General features: G+C 42.2%; 1 protein-coding gene across 1 annotated transcript in view; it reads left to right on the plus strand.

Annotated features, from left to right (window-relative positions):
* Nucleotides 1-11101: 11101 nt before the first annotated feature.
* The window catches only part of LOC126199616 (synaptotagmin-11), a 181757-nt gene continuing 178953 nt past the window's right edge, over nt 11102-13905 (plus strand). Inside the window, exon 1 of the mRNA XM_049936544.1 lies at nt 11102-11282. Within this exon, the coding sequence (XP_049792501.1) occupies nt 11102-11282 (181 nt within the window). The remainder of the gene's footprint in view (nt 11283-13905) is intronic.

Here is a 13905-nt window from a genome sequence, read left to right on the forward strand (position 1 = left end):
AAACGTACACCTTAGGCATTGTTGTATGATTCATTTGTCATTTTTAGTCGACCACTATTAAATTATGATGCTTACAGCGCCATCTATTGCTACATTTTGTAACTATTTATTTTGCTTCTGCCATACGTTTTCCTCCTCCTCCGATAATATTCCGTTGCAATTTGACGTCTTTCTGACCAGTGGTGTTATTCCTTCAGCGGTTTGAAAATTTAACTTTAATTATAATTACCATGTACATCGGACGTTAGGGCACTCGTCTGATACCCTGCCGTTCTTTTCTTTTACTGCCAACATCTATTTTCTAAATATCAGTCTGCTTTTCCAAAAACAAAATCAGATTCGGTGTAAATTGCGTAACTAAATGGAAACAATATTCCACGTTGCAGAATCCGCATTGCTTCGCAGTACAGATACTCTTGCTCAGGATTTAATGGCAATACATGATTTTTATGATTCCATACCTCAGTAGGCAATAAAGAAACCGTAGTATCACCTTTCTGTTCATCTGTCTGTCTGTTCGTCTGTCTGTCCCTTTTGTTCAGGGATGGTTACATGTATCTAGCTGAATGTAGTGTCAGGTGGTTCTTGGTGGTGAAAAAAATTTAAGATTGTAACTCGATGCAATCAAAAGATATGACCATTTATGTAACATATTTTGATACTCGGAAAATTACTCATCAAAAGCTATGAGTGAATTTTCTATGCCGAGCGGAGTGGCCGCGCGGTTAGACACGCAATGTCACTGACTGCGCGGCGCCTCACGCCGGAGGTTCGAGTCCTCTCTCGGGCATGGGTGTGTGTCTTGTTCTTAGCAGAAGTTAGTTTAAGTAGTGTGTAAGACTACGGACCGATGACCTCAGCAGTTTGGTTCCTTAGGAATTCACACACATTTGAACATTTTTGAACTATCTATAAACAAGTCGAGCATGGCATCCAGTCATGTGTAATAAAAAAGCTGGGTGAAGCATTCAACGATGAACTTGGAGGGGTGTCATGTGACGTCCACCCAGACTAAATGAAGAGAACAATGACGAACAAAGCTAAGGAAAAAAACAACAAAGCGATGAAGTGCGTGCCTGAAAATGTTAGAATCTCCGTCAGACCGCGGCATTGTCAGTCTTCGTTTTAACCCAGACTTCACCTCTCAACAATGTAAGGATCCGCCGGAAACAAAAAGAGGTTCAGAATCGACATTAAACTGCAGGTCCTAGAGTTGAGACTATGGTTCGGTAATTTTGGTACGGAACGTAACTGACGTGGTAAAAGGTAGGATAACCGACAGTATTCGTAGCATTAGTCGGAAATAATCATAAATAAATGTGCGTGAGAGAAAATAGGAGTCAACGACTTCTGTATGATTTTGTTTCTTTGTTTATTTATTTGTTTGTTTTTCACATAACTTGAACCGCACATCAGTTTTAATCCAGTATGTATTTTCTATCTTTGTAAAATATAAATTGCATTTTATAAGCTAATAATAATATTTTTGTTGTTTTGTACTCAGTAGAACGTTCTTCATGATGATTATTGATAAGCGCAAAAGTTGTTTAACTCGTTTTCCGTAAGCCCGACGAAGTGCTGAAGCTGTATTTGATATGCTTCTCTTTTCGTTATTTTTTTATTTTAATTTTTTTTAGAAAATACGTTTTCGAGCGCTATATGAAAAACCTGTAATTTGTTTTTTAATTTTACTACAATATTCCTCTGTTTCACGTTACAGATCAACAGTTTTCGAATAATACCTGAATTAAATATTGACAACATCAATTTTGCTGTAAATAGTGTTACGTAACAGACAGGAGGATAACTACTTAGAACAAAAATGTTCCGCCGGTCCTCACTCAGTTTCTAGACGATTCACCCCTTCTGTTTTCTGCGGGAATCTAGTGAGACGCTGATCGCATACGTAAATAAAGCAATCGAAATTATGTAACGCCCGAAACGTATGCAACACACTTAACGTACAGGTAACACTGCTACGATCTTGAGTGACAAAGGTTACTAGGAAACCTACTGTAGTCTACCCATACTTATGATAGTCTACAGTAGCCCATGGTAGTTTTCTACATCTACATCTAAATCCATACTCCGCAAGCCACCTGATGGTGTGTGGCGGAGGGTACTTTGAGTATCTCTATCGGTTCTCCCTGCTATTCCAGTCTCGTATTGTTCGTGGAAAGAAAGAATGTCGGTATGCATCTGTGTGGGCTCTAATCTCTCTGATTTTATCCTCATGGTCTCTTCGCGAGATATACGTAGGAGGGAGCAATATACTGCTTGACTCCTCGGTGAACTTCAACAAAAGCCCGTACCGAGTTACGGAGCGTCTCTTCTGCAGAGTCTTCCACTGAAGTTTATCTGTCATCTCCGTAACGCTTTCGCGATTACTAAATGATCCTGTAACGAAACGCGATGCTCTCCGTTCGATCTTGTTTATCTCTTCTATCAACCCTATCTGGTACTGGTCCCACACTGGTGAGTGCCGGCCGCGGTGGTCTAGCAGTTCTAGGCGCTCAGTCCGGAACCGCGCGACTGCTACGGTCGCAGGTTCGAATCCTTCCTCGGGCATGGATGTGTGTGATGTCCTTAGGTTGGTTAGGTTTAAGTAGTTCTAAGTTCTAGGAGACTGATGACCACAGATGTTAAGTCCCATAGTTCTCAGAGCCATTTGAACCACTGGTGAGTAATATTCAAGCAGTGGGCGAACAAATGTATTGTAACCTACTTCCTTTGCTTTCGGATTGCATTTCCTTAGGATTCTTCCAATGAATCTCAGTCTGGCATCTGCTTTACCGACGATCAACTTCACACTATCACTCCATTTTAAATCACTCCTAATGCCTACTCCCAGATAATTCATGGAATTAACTGCTTCCAGTTGCTGACCTGCTATACTGTAGCTAAATGATAAAGGATCTTTCTTTCTGTGTATTCGCAGCACATTACACTTGTCTACATTGACATTCAATTGCCATTCCCTGCACCGTGCGTCCATTCGCTGCAGATCCTCCTGCATTTCAGTACAATTTTCCATTGTTACAACCTCTCGATGTATTACAGCAAGTCACCAAATGAGGTGGCGTTAATAAAAGGACTTGAAGCAGGCCATTGTGCCTTACGAAATATTTACTATTTTATTATCTGTATACATAATTAAGTTTATACAGAACCCTCAGAGCGCGAATCTTATTCACCCTTGCCCCTCTTTTTTCCATTTGCTGTGTGCTTGATTTTTCTCAGTAGCTGTAAATTAAGTTGTAGGCAACGGCCTTGCCGCAGTGGATACACCGGTCCCGTGAGATCACCGAAGTTAAGCGCTGTCGGGCGTGGCCGGCACTTGGATGGATGACCACCCAGGCCGCTATGCGCTGTTGCCATTTTTCGGGGTGCACTCAGCCTCGTGATGCCAATTGAGGAGCTACTTGACCGAATAGTAGCGGCTCCAGTCAAAGAAAACCATCTTAACGACCGGGAGAGCGCTGTGCTGACCCCACGCCCCTCCTATCCGCATCCTCAACAGAGGATGACACGGCGGTTGGATGGTCCCGATGGGCCACTTGTGGCCTGAAGACGGAGTGCTTTAAATTAAGTTGTACATTTCAACACCTTTGAGTATGCAGAGTCATAGTCACAGTCACCATTCAAGGACTACAGTACCTCTTCTGTCTTCTCTCCTCTGGCCAGTCTTGCAGCGACTTTTTCTGAGTTCCATTTCTTAAGTGTTCATGTCTCCCTGACAGATACAATTCTAACTCGTGTGATGATACCTTATGACTTGTCCTGTTCAACACATCCCACAAAATTCTTTCCCGATCGTGTCATGTGTGCATTTCTGTCTCAGCATGTACGTTTCTTCATATGTTAATTACCTGGGCATTTTGGATTCCGTGGAGAGGGCAGAGAACGGAAGCCGAAAGCGTACAGCGAGACGGAGAACAACGGCCACTAAGAAGCGAGCGCGGCCGCGACACGGTTAGTGCATTATGCAGCGGGTCGCCGCCCCATCACTCATTGGCGCCGGCTCCATGCATTATTCAGGGCCCGGCCCGCTGCCAAGGCAGACAGCGCCGTGTGGCGCGGGCTGATCGCGGCTTTCCTGCTTCCGGCCTGCTTTATGGCGGGGCGCCGCCAGCTGCTGCGACCTCGCGATCACTTTGCGGTCTGGCAAGCTAACAGCGCCGGCGACCCAGTAGGAAGGTGGGACAGCGCCGGTGGGTAGCACAGGGCGTCCCTCTGCTCTTAGGCACACTGGAACACTAGTGACGGTCGCCAGTGACGGTCACCGGTGACTGTGGTCAACACTCTCGGATCACTGGTGTCCGACACTGCAGGTATCACCAACTCATTAGTTAGTGAAATGGACTCGTACAGGGGTAGCAACTAAATGTCGCTAGCCTTTTATGGTTCGAAAAATAAGTTATTAAATTTTAAAAAAGAACATGTAACTTGTAAGGTGCCAGGGCATGGTGTAGGGAAGCAGCATACTCACGCCTTATAAAATTCACATCAGTCTTTCCATTGTGTGCCAGCCTAGTCCGCTGTAACTAGCTCTGACGCCATAAATATTGCACAATAGTTTAAAAATCAAGTAAATAACCTGAAACGTTTCTAGCATGTCAGGAGTAATACTAAATTAATACGTGTTGAAAATCAGTTCAATAACTTTAACCATTTTCGAAATTTGGACGTTTTTCTGTAAAAATCATTGGCGCAACAGAAAAGAGCTAGAAACTTAAAAATTTATATTTAGATTTCTTTTGCATAATAATTTAGTAGAAACAGTGTTCTGGATCTCACAAATTCAAATTTTAGTTGAAATTCATGATTTTCTGGTTTTTGTCTTAGAAATTAAGGAAGCAAGATAGATTAAGTAGGCGAATAAATAAAGCTAGGATGTTTAAATTTAAGTAGAAGGGAGATCCGCCATAATCATAAAAATGTGAGAAGTTTCAACAGAATAACTATAAAACTATAGTGATAGCGTATCTCCAAAGGGCAAGTTCAGAGCTCGTCTACTGCGTGTAGTGTAATTAAATTAATTATCTCGCCCAAAATATTTGACTTAGCCACGTCAGACTTTTATTATGATTACTTACCTGTGTGCTGATTGCACATTTAAATTGAGAGCTTCATCGGCCATCAGCAAAGGAAGCAATGATTTATTCAATAACTTAAAGCGGTGCATTACTAGCTCAGCGGCTAGTCGGGAGAGCAGATTTGATCAGGCGTTCCCTTAGCCGTCCGCACCGCGGCTTTATATGTAAGAACGCTGCGCGAGAAAAAAGGAAAGCAAGGCCCCAGTTCTCTCCAGACGCTGATTAGCGTACCACCTGTGCTGGGATTCGCGTCGCGTCGGTATCGTTGATATAAACAGCCTCGGATGCAGTAATAAGTTACTCGGGATACGCGTAACCATGAAATCGTTTTCGAGTGAAGTGTTAATTTTGGGATGACGTTAATGATCTATCTTTAGTTTGCGTATGTCGTATTTTCACGTGCCGCCGCAGGACAGACATTCTACCATTATTAGCGTGGCGTTTGATGAACATTATCATCAAATTATGGCGAGCATTCGCTTAAACATTTAATTTCAACAGTTATAGTGGCATCAGCGCATTAGACTCTGAACTGCTCTGGTAGTTGGATTTTGTGGATACTTTTTGGTCTGTGACTTTCAGAATATAGTGAACATTTTAGAGAGAATGGTTTTTGATTATGAATCCCAGACAATCTCCTAATTCCTCAGAGCTATAAGCTGTGCCTATAAATGTATTTCTCAGATGAAGTGGGCACTAGGAATTCTAATTACAGGCTTCACGTTTTGCTAATCACTTTCTGGTTGCCAATATTGTAGTTAGAGAGCCAGTGTTGAGAATGGCAAACAACAGCATTAAATAAATAATAGGAACACTACCAACTACTCCACCCGCCGCCCCACAATGGGCACTTACAAATTAGCTTACCAACATTTGTATTAATAATAAAGGGACTGGCAAGGGCATCAGACCATGACTCTATTGAATTATGACAAATATTAGGCACTCTCGAGCAGTATTCCCTGTATGTCTGCATGATTAAGTCACTAACGTAAAGCGTTGGTGGAAAGTGTCGGAAGTTGAGAATTGTGGAATATAAAGTCTGCAGCTGGCCGTAACTCGCCGGGCCGTCGTGGGCGGCAGGTAGCGGTCACCGGAAACGCGGGACAATACGGCGGTTTTGGGGATAGCCCGGCATCCGGAGCCACCTGTGCTGGGCAACATGTGGCGAAGACGGGAATTTCGTTTGCCTCGGGGCGTTATGATCTACTCGATCATTTGGTAGATCTCAGAAACGCCGTTGGAGGGATTTCGGCGATAATAGAGCGTTCGATATTGACCGAAACGGGGTATTCTTCTGCCGCGTTTTCGTACGCGTGTGAGACGCGAGAATTGTGGAGAGAGAGGACTTCGCCTTCAGCCATCGAGCGGTACGGACTTGGAGACGGCGTCTTGGCCATCGTCTCCGAAGGGAGATATACGGTCTGTATCGCAGGACTGCACCAACGCGGGTTCCGAGCTGAGTTCTGCGGTTAGTGCTCTTTGTGTGCTCAGAAGCGAGATTTTCACCAACGCCTAACCACTTCCAACAACTTACCTAATATTCTTGATCTGGTAGTTATCCTTGCGAGGTGCCGAGTATTTATCAACGCAACTGCCGGTAATAGGGGCGCGTAATTGCAAATTGTTAATGTGCCATTCTCAGGAGTGTGTGGGTGGACAAAGAAATTCACTTTTTTTTCGTAAATTGAGTCAGTTGTGGGGGATATCAAATTAAAATGATGCCAATATTACAGTCGAATTATCGACTACATTGTAGCTAGCATTTACCCTGTCCCAGTAATCTTTACTTGTACTCTAGTCACTGAACAGCTTGCCCAGACGGGATGGAAAGAAGATTTAAGGTTTTCTATGTCAGCGACGGAGAAATAAGCTTACAAACTTGCCAATTTCGTTTTTCTTATCCATGCTCTTCTCATTGAAATCAGGCACAAACATCGATATAATTTCTTGCCACGCATTCGTTTTCATCACTTTTTTGCAATAGTCATCGCTTTTCACTTACAAAATCTTCTAATTCACTTACAAAATCTTCCGTGTTAATCAAATCTAAACTCATGGGTACAGTGTGTACAGAATAATGGACAGCGAATATTTCGCGTCATTGTCTCGAAATGGCTGCCTGTCGGTTGGCAAATCTGCATCGCTGTGTCTGTGATCAGTGTTCCAGTGTGAACACGCCAATTCAAACTAATGCATGTACGGCGGTGACTGCTGTAAACGCAGTGACCTTGTCCATCACATGTGGCGACGGTGAGTCACTGCTGCGTCACAGTGGCTCGGTGAGGCATTGTAGTGCCCCGGGGTGAACGCTCCAGTTCAAACGAATGTATCTCTGTCGGTGACCGTCGCTGGTGACCGTCACCAGTGTCCCAGTGTGAAAAGGACCTTAGGCTGCCATCTACATCCACAGCGTGGCCGAGAAGTCCACACAACCCTAGTGATGTAATAAAGTCTAATGCACCTTACGAACCTTTTGATACCTGTGGGTATCGGTCTCTTCATTTATAAAAAGCGTTAGTAAATCGATTTCTATGTAAGTAATATGCTTTGTGAACTACTGCTATCATTTGATGTGAATTGAACAATTTTGTAGTCAATTAACAAAATATTTTATAAAGTTTGAAACACGATTTTCCCATGTTGCTACGTGATATTCTTCCACTTTCCGCCACTATTCGGTGGCTGTTTTAATGCGAGTACACATCGTTTTTTGAGGAAGGCTTTTCGTTTTTGTGCTGTGTGCATGGACTACCGGTGTGGTCTCAATGTCCTGTTCTCTGCTGAAGGCACTCAGTGAATCTCAAGAAAGGTGAGCCTCCCCAGAGAGACCATCAGTTTTCGCAGAATGGAGCCTGCGGCAGGCTTCGTGGTTTTGTGGGCAGACGCGGTGTATAGCCTAGCTGAGGGCAGGGGACGCCTAGCTGCCACTGCCGTTCCCAGAGAATAACTGATCATTACAGTTTCGGCTTTTCTTGGCGGCGCCGTCCGGTCTGCATGAGAAGAACAGTTGCTTTCGCTCCAGTACTTTTCGAATGGATATTCAAGGGCCATTGAATAGCACGTCGTAAGCTACGAATACCCTTTTCTATTCATCAGACCACAGCGCCATCTGTGGCGAAATGAAGGAAATGATTCAGACACATGAGGTGTAGATTTTGCCTTTGAATCGTAATCTGTAATAAAATATGGGGGGGGGGGGGGGGTCCCATTGAAGATTTCAAAGTTACCAATCACCACCTAGGCACGTGGTGTGGTGGCGGGTTGAGTGTGGTACCATTGGATGTCCTCCTCCGAGACAAAGAAATTGGAATTACGATTTTTTATATCCTATGTGTACTTTTCGAGATATTTCAGTGTTTTCAGTTACAATGAACACCCTGTATATTGGAGTAATTACTTATAAAACCACGTAACTATCATTGTGGGTTACAAGGTTCCCCATGTTCTTCTTCACATCTGGCAAGGTATTTAAGGAGTTAAGCTTCTAAAAGTTTTCGCACCACTTTTGCACAATTCTTCATTAGTCCTGTACCGACTGCGAGCTACATGCGTCAGAATTATTCACCAAAATGAGTTGTCCGGTTTTCTGGGGTCCTGGTTCGGGCTCTCATTTTGATAGGGCCGGAGAAACTGGCTAACCACGCCCAATTCAGCAGCGTCGGAGTTTTTAACCAAAGAATTCACGAACGCATCCAGGAAATTGTGTTGTAACTCCATGTGGTAATCGCACTTGATAGTCTGTCGGTAAACTGAAGAGCGAGAGAGCGAGTCCCCACTCTGCCAACCCAGCTACGTCACGAGGCGCTTCTACAGGCCGTTTCACAACGTAGTACTGGCCCTGTCGCGGCGCGCAATTTAAATTTGTGGCGACGCCGTACACAGATATTTCTCGGCTGCGATTATTTTTAGACAAATGCATTAAGACCATAAGGAATACAAAAGACGATAGCTTCTTTCGAAATACAACAATAGAGTAAATAATATTAACATAAGAACGGAAGTCAGGATTCTACTACAAACATAGAACCGAATGCCTGTTCATGTGAATATGGTATATGTTCCTCTATTGCTATTCGTGAATCGAATCGCACATAATTCAATCAATCTGTAGAATTTAAGGCTTGTTCTTACTTTGTGTTTCTACTTAAAGGTAGAAGTTTCCTTTGAAGGACTGTATTGAAACTTAACAATTCTTGCAACATGAAGAGTGTTTAAAAAGTAAGCAGAAATTTATAATTTTGTGTGTTAGTCCGATTTGCACTACTTTTTTGTCACTGTCTTCGTGAACATGTCTCTAAAGTATGTGTACAATGTTATGCATATTGACTATTTACTCTGTTGTCAGTTGTCAAAAAGATTACATGTGTTTTGGTAGCATCAACGAATATTTGTTTTGTATAAAAATAGATTAGAGAATCTTAATCAAATTTTGTTGTAAGAATGGAATAAAATGTATGAAATTTTTCGAAATGTTGAATATTGCTTTTGGTGAACTTGTTATGAGTAAACCAAGAGCATACAAGTGGTACAAACATTTCAAAGTGGGTCTTAAAGGGCAGCAGTTTTACAAGTATGGATGAGATTAAAAATGTGCAGTTAGAAGACCTATAAACTACCCGAAGAAAAAGTTCCTAAAGTGTTTCGAGAATTGGAAAAAGCACTGGGATAAGTGTGTGGTTCAAATGGTTCAAATGGCTCTGAGCACTGTGCGACATAACTTCTGAGGTCATCAGTCGCCTAGAACTTAGAACTAATTAAACCTAACTAACCTAAGGACATCACACACATCCATGCCCGAGGCAGGATTCGAACCTGTGACCGTAGCGGTCGCTCGGTTCCAGACTGTAGCGCGTAGAACCGCACGACCAATATGTAATGGGGAATATTTTGAAGAGTATAACATTGCTGTAGACTAACAAATAAAGTTCTTACCAAAAAATAAAAGTTAATATGTAAGCGCACCTCGTATGTCAAGCTTTCTGCTTGGAAGTCCAGAAGCAGGGTATGTGTTTCGAAGGAAATTTCAGCAGTGTTTACAATAGCTATTGCGCACATGTTTTAAGCAATATGTCTTAGAATCGGGTGAATAGTGACCGAGACAGAAATTTAGTGTTCCATGAGCATCAAAGGTTTTACGTCATTTTGAAACTGTCCATAACGATGGGTTTCCTCACAAAATTATTAGTTTCCTTCGTGGCGATTCCAGTAAACCATGCGGCTTATTTCCGCGTTACTTCTTTATGCGTCCTATTGGGCGAGGCTGACGTTTGCCTAAATTGCAGCCGTTTGGTTGGGAGTGGTAATATTAGCCAACAGTTCTTTTTGCGTCGCCTCTTTAACATACGCTGTACTAACATTAGAGACGATCGAACGCTTGTTACTCCGCAAATACCTCCGTATTCTGCACGTTTTCTTACAATGCTAGACGATTATATCGAAGTACAGTAGAGCGTCGATTACCCGAATGTCGGTCAACCGAACGACCGCTTAACCGAACTGTGTACTCGCTCGCCTCGCTCTGTTACTCTCCCACGATTTTTGTGAAGTGGTTTCTGGACGTTTTCGTACCCTCTGTAAAAGCTCATCAGCTAAAGAATGGGAAGAGGGAGAAAACACTACTTCTCCTTGACAATGCACCAACTCATCTGTCATGTGATATTTTAAACGAAAAAGACGAGTTCATTAAGGTAATATTTCTTCCACCTAACGTAACCTCCTTATTACAGCCCATGAATCAAGGCGTTATTGAGACTTTCAAACGATATTACAGGAAAGAATTGTTGCGTAAGTTATTGTTAGAAAGAGAAGAGGATGAAGAAGAAAGTCTCTTAAGAAATCATAAGAATATTGACTTGAAAGACGCGTCCTACATGATCAGCGCAGCATGGAATAGTGTACAGGAAGAGAATTTGAAGAAAACCTGGAATAAAATTTTGGACACACAAGAAAATTCACAAGGTACGATTGAAAATGAACAGAATGATATGTCCGACGTTCTCGGTATGCTAAAAGAAATAGATTGCCAGGAATGTGATGAAGAAGACGTTCATGAATGGATGAATATCGATGATGCAGATCCAGGATGCCAAATCGTGCAGGACAGCGAGATTGTAAACGTCGTCACCGATAAAGATGACGCCGCCAGCATCTCGTCAGTCAGTGCTCCAGGAAGTGAAGATGAAAGTATACCAACAGCTTCAGAGGCGTTCACTTGTTTGGATACTGCCTAGCCATGGTTTGAAGCCCAAGAAGAAAGTGACCAGTTTCAGATATCTTTATTAAAAAAAGTACGTGACTTAGCTGCTCGTAAGCGTGTAGGCTTGCTTAGTCAGACCAAAATAAAGGATTTTTTTAAACGTTAATTTTGTATACTGTGCGTATTGTTCATGCAAAATGCGTATGTAATATGTATATATTTTTGTTTAATAAACTGTGCCACATACTATACATTCCTACTGAAGTTGCCTTTGTATGTTACTTTGTAATACTAAAAGAGATGCCTGTTTTTACGAATAAATTTACTGTACAGTACTTCTTTTTGCCAAATAAACATGTACAGACCGATTATCCGAACAAACCAGTTTTCCGAACACCCATGTCCCCCAGTTACTTCGGATAATCGACGCTCTACTGTATATCAGTAAGTATACAAAGTTAACTGACACTGGCAACTAAAATCCCAGGAATAGAAACGACGTATATCACCGCCCGCCGATCTACACCGCTGCGCAGGTAACGGAGAACAGATTTTGGGTGCCCCTGTAGGCCGGTGGCAGCGGTCTTCCGGGAAAGGCCACTTCCCCCACCAAAAGCGCTGCTCGCTCTTCAGTTTACAGACAGACAATACCCATAATTCCCTTGTCTTCGATATATGATATGAAAAACGTTTGCAACATGTCGAAATGAGACTTTCCATTCGCGTACCTTATGAGAACAAATACGGTCGAAACAGGTGTCGTGATCGCGTATTACCTCGCACCATGACACCTTTCTTGCATGCAATGGGGTTTTTCCTAAGGCCAGCTGGCCGCGGTGGCCGAGCGGTTCTAGGTGCTTCAGTCCGGAACCACGCGGCTGCTACGGTCGCAGGTTCGAATCCTGCCTCGGGCATGGATGTGTGTGATGTCCTTAGATTAGTTAGGTTTAAGTAGTTCTAAGTTCTAGTGGATTGATGACCTCAGACGTTAAGTTCCATTGTGCTTGGAGCCATTTTGAACCTAAGGTCATAAAACTACATTCCTCCTGCGTGACATGCGATAAATTACACAATTACCAGAAAATAATGGGGCATTTGAAAACTGCGCGAACGAAACAGACAAGCTGCCACTCGCTGCTTTAAGTAGTTTTCATAGAACTTATTCACAAACATTACTATACATCTTACCATTTTCCAATCTTTCTTAATGTGGTCACAAGTGTTGACTGTGGTACCTGAAATTCAAATGCTGGTCATTTGCCAATGCATACCAATAAAACAACTATTTATTTCCTCAACTGTACACAGTCAAGAGGGGTGTGGAAACTTCTCGGACACCCTGTACATCTACAGAATGTCTCAGCGGTAACGGTCAACATTCAGGGGTATGACAAGAACGCTCATCTCAAGCAAAAAACTTCATAGAGACATGTACCCTATTCCGAATGGCTTCCGACATAAAACACATTCTATATACAAGGCGTTAGGGGTATACATTGCTATCATTGTTACCTTGATATATACCCACTCCAGTGTGCCAGTTGTATTTTCTCTGCATCTAACCGTCTTCCACCAAACAAGTCATGTAATTTATTTATTTATTTATTTATTTATTTATTGTTCCGTGGGACCAAATTAAGGAGAAATCTCCATGGTCATGGAACGAGTCAATACATGAAATTATAACACGATATTAGAAACAGATAAAATGAAATATAGAAAAAAAAAACATATTCAGGTGACAAGTCATAAGTTTAAATGAAGACAATCAACAATGTAACACTGGAATTTGCTTAATTTTTTAGCTCTTCCAGGAGCTCCTCGACAGAATAGAAGGAGTGAGCCATGAGGAAACTCTTCAGTTTAGACTTAAAAGAGTTTGGGCTACTGCTAAGTTTTTTGAGTTCTTGTGGTAGCTTATTGAAAATGGATGCAGCAGAATACTGCACTCCTTTCTGCACAAGAGTCAAGGAACTGCATTCTACATGCAGATTTGATTTCTGCCTAGTATTAACTGAGTGAAAGCTGCTAACTCTTGGGAATAGGCTAATATTGCTAACAACAAACGACATTAAAGAAAATATATACTGTGAGGGCAATGTCAGAATTCCCAGATTTTTGAATAGGGGTCGACAAGAGGTTCTCGAACTTACACCACATATAGCTCGAACAGCCCGTTTTTGAGCCAAAAATACCCTTGTTGAATCAGAAGAATTACCCCAAAAAATAATACCATACGACATAAGCGTATGAAAATATGCGAAGTAGACTACTTTTCGTGCTGAAGTGTCACTTATTTCAGATACTGTTCTAATGGTAAATAAAGCAGCATTTAGTTTCTGAACAAGATCCTGAACATGGGCTTTCCACAACAGCTTACTATCTATCCGTACGCCTAGGAACTTGAACTGTTCCGTCTCGCTTATAACATGCCCATTCTGTCTGATTAAAATGTCAGTTCTTGTTGAATTGTGAGTTAGAAACTGTAAAAACTGAGTCTTACTGTGATTTAGCATCAAATTATTTTCCACAAGCCACGAACTTATTTCATGAACTAAATTATTTGTTACTGTTTCAATATTACACACAAGATCCTTCACTATCAAGCTG

This window comes from Schistocerca nitens, chromosome 8 (genome assembly GCF_023898315.1).
Source record: "Schistocerca nitens isolate TAMUIC-IGC-003100 chromosome 8, iqSchNite1.1, whole genome shotgun sequence".
In the NCBI taxonomy this organism is placed as follows: domain Eukaryota; kingdom Metazoa; phylum Arthropoda; class Insecta; order Orthoptera; family Acrididae; genus Schistocerca; species Schistocerca nitens.